The sequence below is a fragment of the Lepidochelys kempii genome, chromosome 3 (genome assembly GCF_965140265.1).
Source record: "Lepidochelys kempii isolate rLepKem1 chromosome 3, rLepKem1.hap2, whole genome shotgun sequence".
NCBI classification, from domain to species: domain Eukaryota; kingdom Metazoa; phylum Chordata; order Testudines; family Cheloniidae; genus Lepidochelys; species Lepidochelys kempii.
This window is the reverse complement of record NC_133258.1, coordinates 7,303,011-7,323,542: the sequence shown is the minus strand read 5'-3', so window position 1 is coordinate 7,323,542 and position 20,532 is coordinate 7,303,011. Positions and strand designations below refer to the sequence as shown.

Genomic DNA, 20,532 nt, shown 5'->3' with positions numbered 1-20,532 from the left:
AAAACAGGAGGCAGAAAATGAAGCACTAATCACCCTTACCCAGCCCCTACCAAAATAGCACATAGGTGCTTTTGAAATGTTTATCTTTTATGAATATACCTTTTAAAACAAAAGGTACAAAGCCAGGCATTAGCTACTGATGAGCCAAAACTGTCTAAAACCGTATTGAGGGAGTGTGGCCTTCCCCCAGATAGCTGCCAGGCACTGGAGAAACCACGGAGCTGTTGGGGCTACCATTAGCCATTTACCCCGGCGAGACAAACGATGACCCCAGAATCCAGGTACCTCCTGAATGGGAGTGTAGGAAGGAAGCCGAATAGGGTTCGGCTGCATTACTGATTGCCAGCTGGCCAGCATGTTGTGGCTGGAGTCCCCGCCGACCTAGTGGCGGAACACTCTGCCACTGTTAGGGCCCTGGGCTAGGATGCAGTGGAGTCAGGTGGGTCTGCGTCGCCCTACCCCCTGCTGCCCTACCCCAGGGCATGGCAGCCTCCCACCTTTAGACCAAGAGGCCTGCATTGGTCTGTCGTCCACCACAGCTAGGATGCCAGAGGGTTTTGCTGTCTGCCCCACCAGAGAATTGATCCCCCGAGACTGTTGTGTTGCTCTACCCTAACTGAAGGCCAGAGCCCCTTATCTGTTGGTGCCCCACCTTGCTCAAGGGCCTGAGCCCCCTTAGACTCACTGCTGCTCTGCCTGACTGCAGGCCAGACCCATTAACTGTTTGCTACCCCGCCCTGACTTAGGGCTGGCGCCGATAGACTCATTGCTGCTCTGCCTGGACTGCAGGCTTGGGCCTAATGGTTGGCTAATTTCCCCCTGAACTGAGTCACTCCAGAGGCATTGTAGCGAGGGGCCGTGGCCTCCCTCCCTGATAGATGGGGAGACCGCTGCGACCGCCTTACAAAAAGCAATATACAGTTAAGGTTTTTGGCTCAACTAGAATTCTGTAGTTTAAAGACAGCTAAATAAGGGTATTTTAAAAAAATAATTGCATTAATATATTGAAAATAAGAAACTTCTGACATGTAGGTGAACAAAAAAATGATATATCCTTAAATCTAAAAACACCTGTAGATGTAGATGGGAAGGGTTAATAAAATTAACTTTAGGTTAAAGCAATTTTAGATTACAATTAATAGAGAAATGTTATTGACTGGAAGCAGAATTACTAGATCAGATCAAATTATTGTGGCTAGAGTCCTAAATATGAGAGGCCACTAAACTAATTATTTCTGGTAACAGATTATTTTTTCCCACCTCACATTTAAAAATATATGCTGTACTACAGAGATCTTGAGATTTTTCTAACTGTATATTAAAGGGGGGTTATAAAAGTTGGTAGGAATAATTCACTCCTACCCCATCCATTTAAGGTAAAACCCATTAATTTAATACATTTCCCAAAAAATACGCTTTAAGGACATTTAAAACATATCTAAGTAACAATCTGAATCCTTTCTCCATACCACTTTTTTTTTTTTTTTTTAAATAAATGGTCACATAAGTAAAATGCAAGTAAATCCTCTTCAATTACATTAGCGATTGTCTCTGTTACTAACAAGTCATAGATGGAAATTATTATTTTTTGTTTCTTTAGTGAGAATTCACAAATCTGAAATGTTGCCCTCCATCCAACTTCCAGCAAATCTCCTCAGAAGCGTGTTTGTATGTGGGATCTTAATGGCAGTTCAGACTGGCTGAAACAGCACAATGTGATCTAGAATACTTTTATACTAATACCTGGAGGACAAAGGATAGAACCAAACAAGTCACAAAAGAACATAACAGATTACTGCACATGCTCACATTCCACAGGAAAATGTACTGCTGCTCTCCAAAACAAGCACTGATTATAAAGATTATATGAACCAATTCATTCCAGAGCCTGAACTACACTCAATGCAAGGTTCAAAGTGACAGCATAAAGGTGATTGTCTCTCTGACCTGGGGCTTGCCAAGACCTGGTTAGCCCTTCATGTAGGTTAGAGCACCCTGAGGGCTTGCCTTAATTAGAATCCTGGCTGTGATGGCCCTTATAGGCTGTTGCGGCAGACAAGAATACCCCAGCCACATCTCCTATATCTCTTATTCCTATTCTGTAGTTGAAATAAAATAATGTAATTCTATAGAAACCTTGTCAACATTTTAGCAAACCATTGTGCCGTGGGATTAAGTGCTAGTCTCTTAACTGTAACACAGTTTACTCTTAATGGGACAAACCTAGAAGTCCTTATTTAGACATAAATAACGGAAATCATTCAATGTTGCCCGAGTAAGGACTGAGTGAGGACCTCAGGAAACTCCTCCCTCCCCCACAAAATAGAGCCCCTACAATTCAAACATTTTAAAGATTATTTAAAAAGAGATATGCAAGACTATCAAAACATACTAAAAATCTTAAGATTGGCCCCAAACCTTAATCTGTTTCTCAATAGCTTTGACCATCCAAGGATAAATCAACTGATTGCTATTTTGTAAATCTGTTTAAATTAGGGCCCTGGATAGTTTAAGTGGGGAAGCATGTTTATCTTAAGAAAAAGTTTCAAGGGTTAAAAGAAAAACCCTTCTAATATTCCATAGGGTCTACAGGTCCTTCGACCCAATTTGATGTGAATAGAACCATTATTGTTCTTCCATTGACAATATAACAACTCCTGCTGAGCTATTATAATGTTAATGGTTTGCTGGAGATTTGAGTAGTATTTTTACTACATGCTGACATTATTCCACTAACCAGGATTTTGCTCATTAAGATGCTACACATTTCCATCTTTAAAATACTCCATGAATTCTGAGTAAGCAATATCCCATCCAATTTTATACATTACAAAGCCAAAATAGGGAAAGAACAGATTAAAAATATTTAGATAAATTAGATATATTCAGTTCAGCAGGGCCTGATGAAATTCACCAGAGAATACTTAAAGAACTAGATGAAGCAATCTCAAAACAGTTAGCAATTATCTTTGAGAATTCATGGATGGGTGAGGTCCCAGAGGACTGGAGAAGGACTAATATAGAACCAAGGAAAAAAAAGAGGACCCAGGGAATTACAGACCAGTCAGCCTAACTTTGATGCCTAGAAAGATACTGGAACAAATTATAAAACAATTAGTTTGTAAGCACCTAGAGACTAATAGGGTAATAAGGAATAGCCAGCGTGGATTTGTCAAAAACAAAATCATACAAGACCAATCTAGTGTCCTCCTTTGACAGGGTTGCCGACCTAGTGCATGGGGGGGAAGTTGTAGACAGGATATATCTTGATTTTTAGTAAGGCTTTTGACAGACCCACGTGACATTCTCATGCAAACTAGGGAAATGTGGTCTAGAATGATATTACTATAAAGTTGGTGCACAAAAGGTTGAAAGACTGTACTACAAAGAATAGTTATCAATGGTTTATCATCAAACTGGGAGGACTCATCTAGTGGGGTCCCGCAAGAGTCTGTCCTGAGTCCAGTACTATTCAATGTTTTCATTAAGGAGCTGGATAATGGAGCAGAGAACATGCTTATCAAATTTGCAGATAAGCTGGGAGGGACTGCAAGCCCTTTGTTTTGAATTCTAATCCTATTCTCCGATCTTGACAAATTGGAGAATTGATCTGAAGTCAACAAGACGAAATTCAATAGACAAGTGCAAAATACTTCACTTAAAGGAAAAAAATCAAATGCACAATTACAAAACGGGGAAAAACTGGCTGTGTGGTAGTACTACTGAAGAGGGTCTGGGAATTACAGTGGATCACAGACTGAATGTGAGTCAATGTGATGCAGTTGCAAAAAAGGCTAGTATTCTGGGATGTAGTAACAGGAATGTTCTTTGTAAGACACAGGAGGCAATTGTCTCACTCTACTCAGCACTAGTGAGACCTCAGCTGGAGTACTGTGTCCAAACTGTGGGTGCCACATTTTAGGAAAAATGTGGCTCAAATGGAGAAAGTCCAGAGGAGAGCAACAGAAATGATTAAAAGCTTAGAAAACCTGACCTATGGAGGAAAGGTTAAAAGAAATTGGGTATTTTGAGCCTTGAGAAAAGAAGCCTGAGGGGGGTCTGGATAACAGTCTTCAAATATGTTAAGCACTGTTATAAAGAGGAGAGGGATCAATTATTCTCCATGTCCACTGAAGGTAGGACAAGAAGTAATGGGCTAAATCTGCAGCAAGGGAGATTTAGGTTAGATATTAGGAAAATCTTTTAAACTATAAGGACAGTTAAGCACTGGTATATGCTTTCAAGGGAGGTTGTGGAATCCCTGTCATTGGAGGTTTAACAACAGTTTAGTCAAACACCTGTAAGAGACAGTCTTGGTATACTTGGTCCTTCCTCAACACAGGGGGTTGGACTAGATGATCTCTCAAGGGCCCTTCAAATGGCTTTATCTCACTTGAGTGGTCCCTTAGCATCTCAATCGTCCAGTGACTCCATTGGTTTTTAGTAGGCTTCCTGCTTCAGATGTACTTAATTTTTTTTCTATTACTTACTCAAAAAGTAATAGAAAGTAAGAAAAAACAATAAAGGGTTACAAGTCAGAAAGGAATATCATCAAGCCATACAAAGTATTCCGAACCTTTAAGTGATATTTTTATGGCACTAAAACATGAACTTTGCTTTTGAGCTGAACGCTGCCATGGTATTTATACCAGTGTAAGCGCAGACACCTAATGGAACTCATGTTGTTATATAACCCCCTTCAAATAAAGTATTGTGAAAGGTTTTCCATTGAGATGCAAAACAGAGATCATGCCCTAGAAACTAACAAATCTGAATATTTTAGAAACTCAATGTTTTGCCACAACCACATTAGCACAATAAAAGAAATTCGGCTTCATCTGATCAACTACTCTCTGTGTGTCCGATTTTTCTCCTTTCTAAATCTAATTACACCACCACCAAATTGGTGTAACATAGCGGAGAGTGAAGTGGGCTGTAGCTCATGAAAGCTTATGCTCTAATAAATTTGTTAGTCTCTAAGGTGCCACAAGTACTCCTTTTCTTTTTACGGATTCAGACTAACACGGCTGCTACTCTGAAACCTGTCATAGTGGAGAGTCTGGCATCTAGTATTCGCTATGGTATTTGCTTACATGGTAACTGTATCAAACACTGACAAGCCAAACCTATTCTTTAAAAATAAACGTGATGAACTACAAACTCTGACTTTCTGTACAGGTTACTTCAGATAAGATTTTACCCAACTGTTTGACACATACGTGGGTTTCCTGAAAGTGACATGGAAAACTGTGGTCTAAAACAGTGGCTCTCAATCTTTCCAGACTACCATACCTCTTTCAGGAGTCTGATTTGTCTTGCGTACCCCCAAGTTTCACCTCACTTAAAAAATCAAATACAAAAGTGTTACAGCACACTATTACTGAAAAATTGCTTACTTTCTCATTTTTATCATATAATTATATTCCAATTGATTTATAAATATTGTACTTACATTTCCATATATAATATTTAGAGCAGTATAAACAAGTCATTGTCTGTATGAAATTTTAGTTTATACTAACTTTGCTAGTGTTTTTTATGTAGCCCATTGTGAAACTAGACAAATATCTAGATGAGTTAACGTATCCCCTGGAAGACCTCTGCGTACCCCCAGCGATACGTGTACCCTTAGTTGAGAATCACTAAAACATCATTAGATACAGGTACAGAAAAACACAAAACCTTTAAAAATTGTTAACAAGCAGACCATTGATGAAATTCAGTTGCACATCAGACCTCCCTTTAGGGCAAGGCTTGAAACAAACACTTGATTACCCCTTCAAAAGACAAGCCCCATGACCCCGCTCTTGGAATTGGTATAAAAGGGCTCCTTCCTCTGTCCTCTTGTGGGTGCCATAAATAAAAACAAACAAAAAACCCAAGAAACTAAGAGAAAAGCATTATAAATCCCATTGACTATAACAAAAAGGTCATAATTCTCCAAGGCTCTGTCAAAAAGGTGCACTGCACATTTGCTGCATACACAGATTTGTTCTGTAATAGCCTTTTTTGAAGATCAAATGCATTGATTAATACAACAAATAATGGCAATAACCCTCCCCACCAGGAAGAGCAGCTGCTTTTCAGCAATAGATAGTTAAATCCCTACAGAATCCCCTCACTTCTCATTTCTTTGCATTCCTGAATATCCCGTATCAATTTCCTCACCTGATATGGGCATGGGATGTGATATTCTCTGCAGCGTTCTTGTATCCATGTTGTCTCCCACACACCTCGGAAAGCCTGCTCATAGAAATAGCAGCCAATTACAACCAAGAGTGGAACGAGGTACAGAACACTGAACACGCCAATCCGGATCATGAACTTCACCAGCTTGTCCTGGTTCTCTTTTTCTAATGGGATTTCAATGCGAACCCGATTGAGGGAGATAATGCCAGCGAGCAGCAGAGAAACTCCAACCACAACATACAGGCAGAGGGGGGCAAGAACAAAATATCGTAATGCATCCACATCATAGAGGCCAACAAAACACACGCCACTAATATTGTCACCTTCAATTTTATTCATTGCTAAAAGGATGATGGTTAGAGTTCCTGGAATGCCCCATGCACTGGCATGGAAGAGCAATGCTTTCTTCTCAATTGCTTCACTGCCCCACTTTGGCACAGCTGCCAAGAACCATGTGATGGTAAGAATGACCCACCAAACACTGCCAGCCATGGTAAAGAAATACAGCACCATGAAAAGCATGGTGCAAGCTTTGTTATGAGAGCCCTGTGTCACTGTGGAAGCCTTGTACTGCGCAGGGCTAGATGCATTGCACGCTACTCGGTCCTCAAGCAAAAAGCCAATGAAGAAAATTAATGACACCATCATGTAACAGACAGCATAAAATATAATGGGTCTTTCTGGATAGCGGAATCTTGTGACATCAATCAGAAAAGTTAAAAAAGTAAACAAGGTAGCAGAAAGGCAGACGATGGAAATCACTCCGATGAAATATCGGGCAAAGGAGAGCTCTTCACGCCTAAAGTACATATTTGGACAAGGAGGGGAACAGTCTTGTACCCTCAGGAAAGAATAACCCAGATCAGGGTCTATTTTCAACTCCCGGGGGCACCAAAAGCCATAGTCCCTCTGCACTGCCATTGGGGCCTCTTCTGTGGGCTCTCCAGCTAAATTGAGGTCTACGAGACGAGGGTAAGGCTCATCACAGTCCGGGAATCTAAAAAAAAATAAATAAATATGGGAATTATGTACGTTTATTTACCCATACTCTAGATATCCTGTTCTGCTTTATGTCTCTAGCTTTAGAAAACAACTGGATGGAAAACTAAAAATCGACATAAAAAGGTAATTCATTAATCATATGGACATAATTTCATTCTCCCTCTGTATTACTGGGTAAAGCCTGATTCAGCACAGCATTTAAGTAAATGCCTAAATTTCAGGGTGAGTAGTCTCACAAAGTTGACAATAGGGCTACTCACATGCTTAGCATGTACATAAATGCTTTGCTGAATTAGGACCTAAGCTCTGTCAGTGCGTTTAGTGCTGTAGACACAAAAGATGCCAAGTCTCCTAACATGAACAGTTTACAGTGTTTGTAAAAACGACCGCTTTAATTTGCCATAAAACAAGATTATAGATTTCATGTTTTAATTTTAAAAAAGTTGCCAAGCAAAATATTATGGTAGTGTGCCAGGAGCACCTTAGTTAAGGCAGAGCTTTAGTTTTGCATCTGATAGCAGCTAAGTACTACTGGCAGCTATACACCTTTCTTAAAAGCAAAAACTATATTCTTTTCTCTACCCAGTGTTGCCAAGTCAATTTTATTGCAAGTCTTGTAACTCTTTAAATCTGTCACTTGATTGCCCCATTCTTGCCTTCTCTCATGAAAGTTCCTATCCAAGGTGTACACCTCCCATTTCTTTCAATGAGGTGGATACTGGGCAAGGCAATTGCCATTTGATGAGAGTCTTTTCAAGCAGACGGTAGACTCTCTGGGAGTAAAGCTGTCTAGTAATATGGTCACCAACTCTCATAGTTTTCAGTAAGACTAAAGCCACTATGGTTAGGTACCTAGACAGACACTGAGGAGACAAGGAATTGCAAGGATAAGTAGAAAAGCCAAACAGAGGCAGCAGGAGAACATGGTGAGCAAGAGACTGAGTGGAGATACTGGTATGTGAAGAGCCAGGCATAGGAGAGCGCGGGATAGGTCAGGGTAATGCATAGTGCAGTAGAAATATTGATGTGTAGGGAAAAAGGTTGAAGGGATTCAGGAGAAAAATAGGGTAGAACATGAGAACATGAAAAGGAGGAGGGACACTGAAGAGGTACAAGAGGAGAATGAGGGTGGGGGCTGAGAGCTATAGAGGAAGAGGGAAGGCTAATAGAATAGCAGCTTCCAACCCCAGAGGCTACAGGAGAGTAAGTGGAATCCTCCTTTGAGCAGCCAGCAAGGAGGTCCAATTTTTATGTACTTAAGGTTCCATTTTGAACCTGAGAGAGACACACACATTGTGGGTTGGTTCAAAAACTCGAAGACAACAATTAAAAAAAAGACGCACAGTTTGAGGGTCTGACTCATGACTTTTGAACGCTTGGCACTAACAACACTGTCTACAGTACTATTGTACTTGTAACGGGAAAGTTAAATTAGGCAAGATCTAAATTTAAAAAACAGCCTTTTTGGAAAATTAGGAATAAGTCACGAACAAAAACAGTCCCCCCCGGCAAACTTTTACATATACTTGAAACTGGCAAAGAATGCTCAGTAGGACTCCATGTGTAGACCAATACCACTTTTAAATGAACTAAAGGATAGAGAAAAAGGTTACATGCTGTTAAAAAGTAGCTCAAACAAGAGTTACCATTGGATTTCTGTAATGTTGACACTGAGCTCTCTTCCCTAGTGCCAAAAGTGAAAGCAGATGGAGTGCGTGGGATTTTCTGGACACAGCAGTTAGGGAATGGATGCCCATATTCTTAGGATGGGACCTGAGGAATAGGGTGACTTGGAGGGACTAGACCTCTCTTCAGAGTCTAGAATTGGAGCAGTCTTTTCCATTAGGGTCTCAAAGTCTCCCCTGGATTCTCATCAGCACAAGGGAGCCCTTACAGTAGCAATGCTTTGGCAAAAAAAAAAAAAAAAAAAAGCAAGCTCTAGTCTGCCTTAAATTTTAACCTCACCACAGATCTACAGATCTTTAAGGTCAGCTCCCTTCCCACTCCACTCAGGGGCCATTTCCTCTTATCTGTGCCCGTGTTTCATTATAGTCACTGGAGTGACCAATAAAAATCAAAAATCAAGAAGGAGGCAAGTTTCAGCTTCACTCTGAAGCAGAGCGTGATCATCATCTGCTCAATGTGCCACAAAGCTACCGCCTTAAAGTAAAACGGAATTGTTTTGTTTGTATTCTCTCCAGTGGTGTTTGCTTTTTGAAATAAGGATTTTTTTGTAAGTGACATTTTAATCTCTCATTAAACATAAAAGATTAAAATGTACTCACTTCAGTTGAGTACAATTTTACAAGACTGGTTTAGAAAGTATAAAATGTCAGCTATGGCTGTCTAGTACAGCTTTAACCAGACTGGTGCACTGGTCAAAACAGTGTGGGGGAAGAAAATAAAATGCAACTGGCATACTAATTCCCTTTAAAATATCACACTTAATTTAACCTAATCACATATAAATATTTTCAGCATGTGGGCGTATGTGGGGAAATGAGAGAAATATGAAAGTAGTTTCCTTCCCAGGAAACAGGCAGATACACTAAACAAAGGAAGGAAAAATAGGGTTATTGTCTGTAGTGGAAACATACTGCTGGACTGGAAAAGAGACAGTTTAAAACATCCTGAAACACACTAAATTTTTTTAGATGGTGGTTCTGAAAAAACAGATTTGCTAACCTGCTGCATTCCATATCCTCTGGCCAAGAGACACCAAACATCTCCATGAGTTTGGAACATTCGCTGTATGCACGTTGACAAAGCCTGCGACATGGGAGAGTGACACGTCCATACTCCATACAAACTGGAGCATATAGGGCACATAGAAATGGTCGAAAATCCCTGGAGCATTCCAGATTGACCATAGGATGAAACGGCTAGAAAAGAAAAGAATAATTAAATAGCGGCAGACTGCAGTTTTGTGGAAAACATCAGCAGTAAGCCATACTTTGTCTTATGAATCATTCCGGCCTTTACCATCATTCTCCCAACCAAGAGCTGCCTTATGGAAGAAGTTGGGAACATGAACGCTCATATGCCAGGCTTCACTTAACGCAAATATAAGCATTTAAAAAGAGAGAGAGAAAGAGACCCCATGTTACACAACAGTATCTAAGGCCTGGTCTACACTACGAGTTTATGTCGGATTTAGCAGCGTTAAATCGAATTAACCTTGCACCCGTCCACACAACAAAGCCATTTTTTTCGACATAAAGGGCTCTTAAAACTGATTTCTGTACTCCTCCCCAAAGAGGGGATTAGCGCTGAAATCGACATCGCTGTTTCAAATTAGGGTTAGTGTGTACGCAATTCGAAGGTATTGGCCTCCGGGAGCTACCCCATTGTGACTGCTCTGGACAGCACTCTGAACTCTGATGCACTGGCCAGGTGTACAGGAAAAGCCCCGGGAACTTTTGAATCTCATTTCCTGTTTGGCCAGGGGACCTCATCAGCACAGGTAACCATGCAGTCCCAGAATCAAAAAAGAGCTCCAGCATGGACCGAACGGGAAGTACTGGATCTGATGGCTGTATGAGGAGAGGAATCTGTGCTATCAGAACTACGTTCCAAAAGACAAAATGCCAAAATGCCAAATGCCAATGGGGGGAGGGATATCTCAGTGGTTTGAGCATTGGCCTGCTAAACCCAGGGTTGTGAGTTCAATCCTTGAGGGGGTCATTTAGGGATCTGGGGCAAAAATTGGGGATTGGTCCTGCTTTGAGCAGGGGGTTGGACTAGATGACCTCCTGAAGTCCCTTCCAACCCTGATATTCAATGAAAACATTTCAAAACATCTCCGAGGCCACGAGGGACAGAGGCTACAGCAGGGACGCAACATAGTGCCGCGTGAAACTTAAGGAGCTCAGACAAGCGTACCAGAAAACCAAAGAATCAAACAGATGCTCAGGGACAGAGCCCCAGATATGCTGCTTCTACGCTGAGCTGCGTGCAATTTTACGGGGGGGGGGGGAGGAGGGGGGTGGCTGCCATCACTATCCCACTCCTGTCGGTGGACTCTGATGATGGAGTACTCTCCGTCATACCTGAGAATTTTGCAGACAGGGAAGATGAGGAGGAGGAGGATGAGCTTGAGGAGAGCACACAGCACACCATTCTCCCCAACAGCCAGGATCTTTTTATCACCCTGACTGAAATACCCTCCCAACCCAATGAAGCCGGAGAAGGGACCTCTGGTAAGTGTATCTTTTAAAATATAATACATGTAATAATAAATATAAATGCAAGTGTTTTTTAATGATTAAGTAGCCCTGAGGACTTGGGATGTATTCATAGCCAGTACAGCTACTGGAAAAGGCTGTTAACGTGTCTGGGGATGGAGCGGAAATCCTCCAAGGACATCTCCATGAAGCTTTCCTGGAGGTACTCTAAAAGCCTTTGCAGAAGGTTTCTGGGGGAGAGCAGCCTTATTCTGTCCTCCATGGTAGGACACTTTACCATGCCATGCTAGTAGCAAGTAATCTGGTATCATTGCATGACAAAGCCTGGCAGCATATGGCCCCGGTGTTTGCTGACATTCAAGCAACATCAGTTCTTTATCTCTCTGTGTTATCCTCAGGAGAGTGATATCGTTCATGGTAACCTGGTTGAAATAGGGGAATTTAATTAAGGGGACATTCAGAGGTGGCTGTTCCTACTGGGCTGTTTGCCTGTGGCTGAAAAGAAATCCTCCCCACAGTTAGCCATGCAGTTGGGGGGGGGGGGGCATTGGCGCTGAGGTGTTCTCGTTTGGCTAGCAGGGATCTTCCCTGATACCAGCCACGTGGTGGAGTGAGGGGTAAAGCAATCATCCCAGAGAATTGGATGGGGGCGTAGTTTGGTTTCTGCTGCTGCACATTAACAGGAAAACCTCAGCACTAAATGGCCAACTCAACATGCTTTGCTTGGTATGGGAGAGGAGGGTGCTGCCATTAATAAGGTTTCAGAAGCTGAAAGACTGTGGCTTACCATGGCCGCCTGCAAGCCGAATTTTGTTGCCCGGCACTGCGTGTGTGATCTCTAACACCAAAGTCGCAGGCACTCAATATAAGATGCAAAATGTGACCTTGTACCAAAATCACATGTGCTATATAATGTGAATAGTGTTGTTCACCGTGAAAAAGTATACCCATTGTTCTGTAAAATGTATCTTTTTAAATACTTCACTCTCTTTTTCCTCCAGCAGCTGCAAATGTTTCAAGCCTCCCTCCTCCGTCCCAAAGGCTCTCAGATAAGGCGTCGAAAAAAATGCATGTGCGATGAAATGTTCTCTGAGCTCATGCAGTCATCCGGCACTGACAGAGCTCAGCAGAATGTGTGGAGGGACACAATAGCAGAGTACCGGAAAGTGGCCGATGAACGTGAGGAGAGGTGGCGGCAGGAAGATCAGAGGAGGCATGAGGCAACGCTGGGGCTACTGCGGGATCGAAGGGACATGCTCTGGTGTCTGGTGGAGGATCATGAATGGCAGCAGGATCACAGACTGCCGCTGCAGCCCCTGTTTAACCACCCTCCCTCCTCCCCAAGTTCCATAGCCTCCTCACCCACATGCCCAAGAACACGGGGGGGGGGGGGGAGGAGGAGGCTCCAGGCACCCAACCATTCCACCCCAGTGGACAGCCCAAGCAACAGAAGGTTGTCATTCAACAAGTTTTAAAATGGCCTTTTCCTTCCCTCCTACCCTCCCTCCCACACCCCACCAGGCTACCTTGTGAGTTATCTCCCTATTTTTATAATCAATTAATAAAGAATACATGTTTTTTAAATGATAGTGACTATTTCCTTTGCAAGCAAGCTGTGATCGAAGTGGGGAGGACAGGTGGCTTACAGGGAATTTAGAGTCAACCAAGGGGGCGGGTTTTCATCAAGGAGAAACAAACAGAAATGTCACAGTACCCTGGCCAGTCATGAAACTGGTTTTCAAAGCTTCTCTGATGCGTAGCACTTCCTGCTGTGCTCTTCCAACCGCCTTGGTGTCTGGCTGCGTGTATTCAGCGGCCAGGCGATTTGCCTCAACCTCCCACCCCGCCATAAACATCTCCCCCTTACTCTCATAGAGATGGTGGAGCACACAGCAAGCAGCAATAACAATGGGAATATTGGTTTCGCTGAGGTCTGAGCGAGTCAGTAAACTGAGCCAGTGACCCTTCAAACGTCCAAATGCACACTCTACCACCATTCTGCACCTGGTCAGCCTATAGCTGAACAGCTCCTTACTACTGCCCAGGGTGCCTGAATACGGCTTCATGAGCCAGGGCATTAAGGGATAGGCTGGGTCCCCGAAGATAACTACAGGCATTTCAACATCCCCAGCAGTATTTTCTGGTCTGGGAAGTAAATCCCTTCCTGCAGCCTTTTAAACAGACCAGAGCTCCTGAAGACACGAGTGTCATGAACCTTTCCCAGCCATCCCATGTTGATGTTGGTGAAACATCCCTTGTGATCCACCAGTGCTTGCAGCACCCACTGAAAAGTACCCCTTGCGGTTTATGTACTGGCTGCCCTGGTGGTCCGGTCACAAGATAGGGATATGCGTTCTGTCTATAGCCCCACCACAGTTAGGGAATCCCATTGCAGCAAAGCCATCTAGTACGATGTGCACATTTCCCAGAGTCACTACCTTTGATAGCAGCAGCTCAATTATTGTGTTGGCTACTTGCATCACAGCAACCCCCACAGTAGATTTGCCCACTGCAAATTGATTACCGACTGACCGGTAGCTGTCTGGCACTGCAAGCTTCCAGAGGGCTATTGCCACTTGCTTGTAAACTGTGAGAGCTTCTCTCATCTTGGTATTCTTGCGCTTCAGGGCAGGGGAAAGCAAGTCACAAAGTTCCAAGAAAGTGCCCTTATGCATGCGAAAGTTTCGGAGCCACTGGGAATCATCCCAAACCTGCAACAATATGTGGTCCCACCACTCTGTGCTTGTTTCCCAGGCCCAGAATCGGCGTTCCACAGTGTGAGCCTGCCCCAGTAACACCATGATCTCCAAATTGCTGGGGATCACGATTTTAGAGAGATATGTGTTCATGTCCTCATCACCACGCTGCCATCACCTCCTCGCCTGGTTTTTCAGGTGCTGGTTCTACATAAACTGCACGATAATGCACAAGGTGTTTACAATGGTCATAACTGCTGTGGTGAGCTGAACGGGCTCCATGCTTGCCGTGCTATTGCGTCTGCTTGGGCAATCCAGGGAAAAGGGCGCAAAATGATTATCTGCTATTGCTTACACGGAGGGAGGGTTGACTGACGACATTTACCAATAGCCACCCGTGACAAATTTTTGGCCCCATCAGGCATTGGGAGCTCAGCCCAGAATTCCAATGTGCAGCGGGGACTGCGGGACAGCTACACACAGTGCACTGCTCGGAATGTCGACGCTTGCCACGGTACTGTGGACACACACCGCCGAATTAATTTGCTTAGTGTGGACGCATGCACTCGACTTTATACAATCTATTCCCAAAAATCGACTTCTGTAACATCGGAGTACTTCCGTAGTACAGACATGGCTTAAGTGACTACCCACTGCTCTTTTAAGAAATTAACATTCCTCCCCTCCAAAAAAACCTTGCTTTCTTCTTTTGCTTGTCTATAAAGTGCAGATCCACCACATATTGCTAGCTGCCTACTTACTAGGATCCCCTACGTTAAATTCTACTCGTAGTGTCCCACCCACCTTCAAGAGTGCTGAACAATGCAGGTTGCCTTTTGGGGTAAGGACACATTACATGGTTTTATAGTGTGATTTTAAAGACATTATTCCTAGTCAAAAGCTGATTATCTCTGATATAATAATCCTCATGTCCTGACTTCCTTCCCTTAGTCTTTCCTTTCGCAGAAAAGGACTCTGCATTTTTATTGCTTTTCCGAAGTACACATGCAGGATACTTTGTATTCTATTTTTCCGATTCATCTTATCTAACCAACTATGCACACTCTAGGCCAGGCAGCTGGAATTTCAGCTGTCATCACAACTGAATCCCTAGATGGGAACTGGGCTGAGCACGACTTGAAGTCACTGTCATTCCTATAAATTCACCAGTGGATATGAAAAGGCTAACTTCCTTTAACCTTCAAAAAGTAAATCTCGATATTGTGAAGCCATGTGAGATGTGTCACAATTGCTGACAAGCCAAGTATTCAAGTTTCTTTGGGAGAGAAAGCATTAATAATAAGTGGTAAGGCCATGAAATCGGAACTAGAGGGTAAAATAAGAAAGTAGGGGGCAAAACCAACAATGTTTAATTTCTTGTATCACCTCATGACAGGCATAAGTAATGCTGACTAACAGCAATGCTTAACTACAGCACTGAAAGGAAATCTATCACAATTAACCCAACACAAGGCTGTCTTAAAGTAGATTTCAGAGGTGAAAGGTTGAAAACCTGACAAGTTATTTGCTTTCTTGGCTACAAAACAACAGGCAGTGGACCGCACATCTTTTTCCTCCTAGGAAGCTGGAAGGAACAGAAATAACTACAGAAAACAAGGGGGTTATGGCTTATTAAAAGACTTTAAATGGATTCAGAACCAAAGTTGCAAATGTTATTAACCTGTGTTACTACATGATCTTATTACTTCCATCTTCATTTTTTCAGCTACTGTTTTTATGCTCACTTATGGCTGGTCTTTATTTAGGTGCCCAGCTCTTCAGGACAGAAACCATATCTAATTATGTTTGTACAGCACCTAGCACTATGGGCACTCATGGGACCTTTGGACACTGCTACTATCCTGTACTGTGACTATTGTTCTTCGAGATGTTTTGCACACATCCATTCAAGTGTGTGCATACCCAGTGCACTAGAGTTGGGTACCACAAGGGAAAAAATCTCCATCATGGCATTGCATGTGCCCAGTTGCCTTGTTCTCATGCATGATAGTATGAAATGCAGCTGCCCTGGACCCCCGAGTTCTTTCTTACCAGACCAACTCTGATACAGAGGGGAAGAAGGGTGGGTCGTGGCATGGACATGTGCAACATATCTTGAACAAAAACTTACAGAACAGCTTAGTAACGGGTTTTTCTCTTTGAGTGATTGTATATGTCCATTTCACTTCAGGTGACTAACAAGCAGTTCAATCAGGAGATGGGTTTTGGAATCTACCTCAGCAATAACTGAAGAATCACTTGTCCAAACTTGGCATCATCTCTGCAATGGTGAGATATGCACCAATGACCAAGTTTCAGCTCTACAAATGTCTGATATAGGTACTTGAGCAAAAAAAAAAAGCTGCAAAAACTGCTTAAGATCTTGGAGATGGTACACTGGCAATGTCAAAGCACCGACGTATGCAAAATAAAATGCAGGATGAAATCCTCTGCGTTGAGACTGGAAGGCTTTTCGTCTTGTCTGCAGCTAACACAAACAGCTGTGATGACAATCTAAAAGACCTAGTTCTGGCACAGTAAAAAGCCACTGCCCTTCTAACATCCAAGGTATGTAGTCTCTCCTCATCCTTATGAGAATGGGGCTTAAGAAAGAACGTTGGTAAGTATATGCTTTAATTGAGGTGGAATTAGGATACTACTTAAGTCCGAAATTTCAGATGCAGATGTAAGTATACTTTTTCTTCATAAAAAACTGTAATGAGGGTCAACTACCAATGCTCATAACTACGCCACCCTTCTCAAGGACGTAATAGCTACCGAAAAACACTACTATCATAGAGAGATACAGCAAAGAACAAGTTGTATTGGTTCAAAAGGTGGACCCATTAACTTAGTTAGCACCAGACAAAGTTCCAGGGAGAAACTGGAATCACAGTATTGGGATATAACCAATAACAGACCCTTAAGAATCTGACAGAAGATTAGAAAACATTGAATGGCCCACATTTGGTGGGTAAAAAGCAAAGATAGCTGCCCTGAAAATGCTGATGGAAGTAACCAATAGGCCTTGCTGTTTCAGATGGAACAAACAATCCCAAACTTGTTGGAACACCCTTTGGCTTTTACTAAGGAGAATAGTTTCCATTTTAACAGGTAAGCATATCTCGTAGATGGCTGCTATTCAGGAGTATGTTTTTTATACTTCCCTAAAACTCCACCTCTTGAGGCATTAACCATGATGTAAACCAACCCGTAAAATGGAGAGTTGTGGGATGTAGCAGGCAGCTGTGATCCTGGGAGATCAGATCAGGTTCTGAAGGTAGTATCAAAGAAGCCCTGGCTGATAAGCTCAGCAAACTGGAGAACCAACGTTGGCAAGGCCACTGGGGGCGCTATGAGCATCATGCAAATGTGATCTTTCGTGATTTTGACCACCAACAAGGAGAGGAACGGGAGGGTAGGCATAGAGCAGTCTGTCTTTCCCTGACAGTAGGTAAGCATCCGTCAGATTCCCAATTGAGACTTGCCCTGAAATAAGAAAGTTGGCACTTTCTGTTGAAACAAGTAGCAAATAAATCTATGTGAGGGACTCCCCTAGCTTTGAAAAATGAATCTCACGATAGCCCACCTGAGAGACCATTCAAGATCCCAGCTCAACGATCTGCTCAGGCAATCTGCCAGCTGTTCTGAATACCAGAAAGGTGGGAGGCTTTTAAATGAATTACACTGGTGATACAAAACTCCCAAAGACGTATTGCCTCTTGACAGAGATGATCTGGCCCCTCCCCATCTGTTCACACAGAACATTACCCTAGTGTTGTCTGAGGACTCGCAGAGTCTCTCCCATGATGTGAGGGAGAAAAGTCCAACAGGACAGATGAATGGCATACAACTCCCACACATTTATGTGGAGAGCCAAATCTTGATGAAGCCACAGACTAAGTTGGTAGGTTTCCTAGATGAGCTCCCGAACCTAGAAAAGACATGTCCATAACCGGAGTCAACTGGGTAAGAGTGGGTCGAATGGAACTACCATATATAAGTTAGCTGGATCCATCAACCAGTCCAGTGAGGCTAGTACTCCTGCAGGAACTGGAATCAGCATGCCAAATGGGTGACAAACCAGGGTGTGTGCGGACTTGAACTAACCCTGCAACATCCTCAAATGAGATCTGGCATGCCAAACCTTATATGGGTGAGGCAGCTTCTTAATGTAAAAAGCAGATGGGCTTTAAGATATATGGAAATGTTTAACATTGACTGGAATCTGATTCAAAGTAGGAATGCTCTGGCTGTGGAACAATTCAGAATCACCCCCACCAATTCTGTTCTCTGAACAGGGGAAAAGACTGCCTTGTTCTCATTAACCAGACCTATCACACTGAAGAGGGCTCAGATCCTGGATAAACTGACTTCTATTTGGATTGACCTTGTATCAGAGAGGTTGTCAGAGTAAGGAAATACTCATACACCTGCTTAGGAATGCAGCTATCACTTCCATGCATTTTACAAAAACCCACAAGACAGGAGACAGGCTGAAGGGTTGGACTGTAAACTGACAAAGGATGTCGTTTACCAGAAAACTTAGGAATCTCCTATGGCTTTGATGGATTGCCACATGGAAATACACATCATTCAAGTCGAGGGCAGTGTACCAGTTGCCGGAATCAAAGGAGGGGATGATGGAGGCTAGGGTGACCATGTGAAACTGTATTTTCTTACATATTTGTTCAAATTGTGCAATTCCTGGATGGATCTGAAACTTCCTTTTGCCTTTGGAAACTGGAAGTAGTATGAATAGAAAACCTTCCCTCACTGAAGAAGAGGGAACCTCTTCTATAGTGCCCAAATGGAGAAGACTCTATACTTCTTAGAAGAGGACATCCTCAGGAGAGTGGCCCCTGAAGAGGGACAGACAAGGGGGTTGGGAGGAGGAATGGAAATAAATTGCAAGGTATATTCCTGTTCCACGGTACTTAGGACCCACTGATCAGTGGTAATATGGGATCAAGCACATAGAAAGTGAGATAATCTGTTTGAGAAAATTGGGGATGTAAAAACAAACATCTTGATCTGGAACTCTGTTCTCAATAAGGTAGTCAAACGGACTGCTTGGGATTTCATGATTGTCTGGAGGAACCCACCGAAGAAGAGAACTAAGGAGGAGGCGATTTTTGCCTCATCTTCTAGATTGCTCAGGCTGCCCCAGTAGGAAAGGCAAATATCTCTGCAGAAACTGAGGAAGGAATTGCTTTGTTGTATGGAAAGGCATGGAGTATCTCATCCGTCCGATAGAAGAACGTAGGACCTTTGAAAGGTATTGTCTGCTGGACCTTCTGTGGAAGACCCAAGGATTGAAGCCATGAACATCTGCACATAGGTATCACAGATGCCATGGTTCTAGCCACCAAATTGCCCATCTAAGGATGCTTGCAGAAAGGTGAAAGTCATGACCTTGCCCTCATTTAACAGAGCCTGGAATTCCTATCTGGCATCCTCTGGCTACTTGTCTAAGAATTTCAGCTTATTATTCCAGAGGGAGAAGTTGTATCTGGCCAATAACCAGACTTATAATAACCAATAACTTGTTGGTTAGCAATGCAAAATAGTAGACCAGGTGTGGAATACATTTTTCTACCAAATGTATGATTTTTTTTGCATCCTTGTCCTTTGGGGGCAAAAGGGGGGCAACCTTGACATGCTCTTTCATTGACTGCCAAGACAATGAAGTAACTTTGTGAAGAATAGGTATAAAAATGTTCGTAGCCTTGAGAAGGGACTGATATCTTCTCTCAGTTCTCTTAGCTGTTATAGACAGAAAGGACAGCCTTTGTCACAAGGATTTGGTAGCCTCTAGTATGGCATCAAGGATAGGCAGAGCCACTCTAGGAGGCCCTGCTAAACCCAGAATGTTCACAAATTTGAAAACTCTCCTGGAACACCTCAACAGGGATATCATGAGATGTAGTGTCAGGGTTCCCTCCCCACTCTGAACTCTAGGGTACAGATGTGGGGACCCGCATGGAAGACCCCCTAAGCTTATTTCTACCAGCTTAGGTTGAAAACTTCCCCAAGGCACAAATCCTTCCTTGTCCTTGGATGGGTACTGCTGCCACCACCAAGTGAGTTAGACACAGATTCAGGGAAAGGACCACTTGGAGTTCCTGTTCCCTAAAATATCCCCCCAAGCCTCTTCACCCCCTTTCCTGGGGAGGTTTGAGAATAATATACCAACCAAATAGGTAAACCAGATTCTTAAAAAACAGAACTTCATTATAAAGAAAAAAAAGCAAAAGAAGCACCTCTGTAAAATCAGGATGGAAGGTAACTTTACAAGGTAATCAGATTCAAAAACAGAGGCAAAACTTTCCTCTAGGCAAAACTTTAAAAGTTACAAAAAAACAGATAAACCTCCCTTTAAGCATAGGGAAAATTCACAAGCTAAAAACAAAAGGTAATCTAATGTACCTTGCCTTATTTACTTACTCTTTTTGCAATAT

General features: G+C 42.8%; 1 protein-coding gene across 4 annotated transcripts in view; it reads right to left on the bottom strand.

Annotated features, from left to right (window-relative positions):
* FZD3 (frizzled class receptor 3) overlaps positions 1-20,532 on the bottom strand; it is a 104,500-nt gene that overhangs the window by 36,189 nt on the left and 47,779 nt on the right. For 2 of the 4 annotated variants that reach the window (XM_073335623.1, XM_073335624.1), the window contains 2 exons: positions 9,877-10,073; positions 6,169-7,186 (listed from right to left, as the gene is read on the bottom strand). The exons of 1 other annotated variant lie outside the window; for it this stretch is intronic. In XM_073335623.1, coding sequence (XP_073191724.1) covers positions 6,169-7,186; positions 9,877-10,073 — 1,215 coding nt within the window. Of the gene's footprint in view, positions 1-6,168; positions 7,187-9,876; positions 10,074-13,089; positions 13,124-20,532 lie in introns of those variants that run through there. One more of the 4 variants, XM_073335625.1, reaches the window with a different exon arrangement.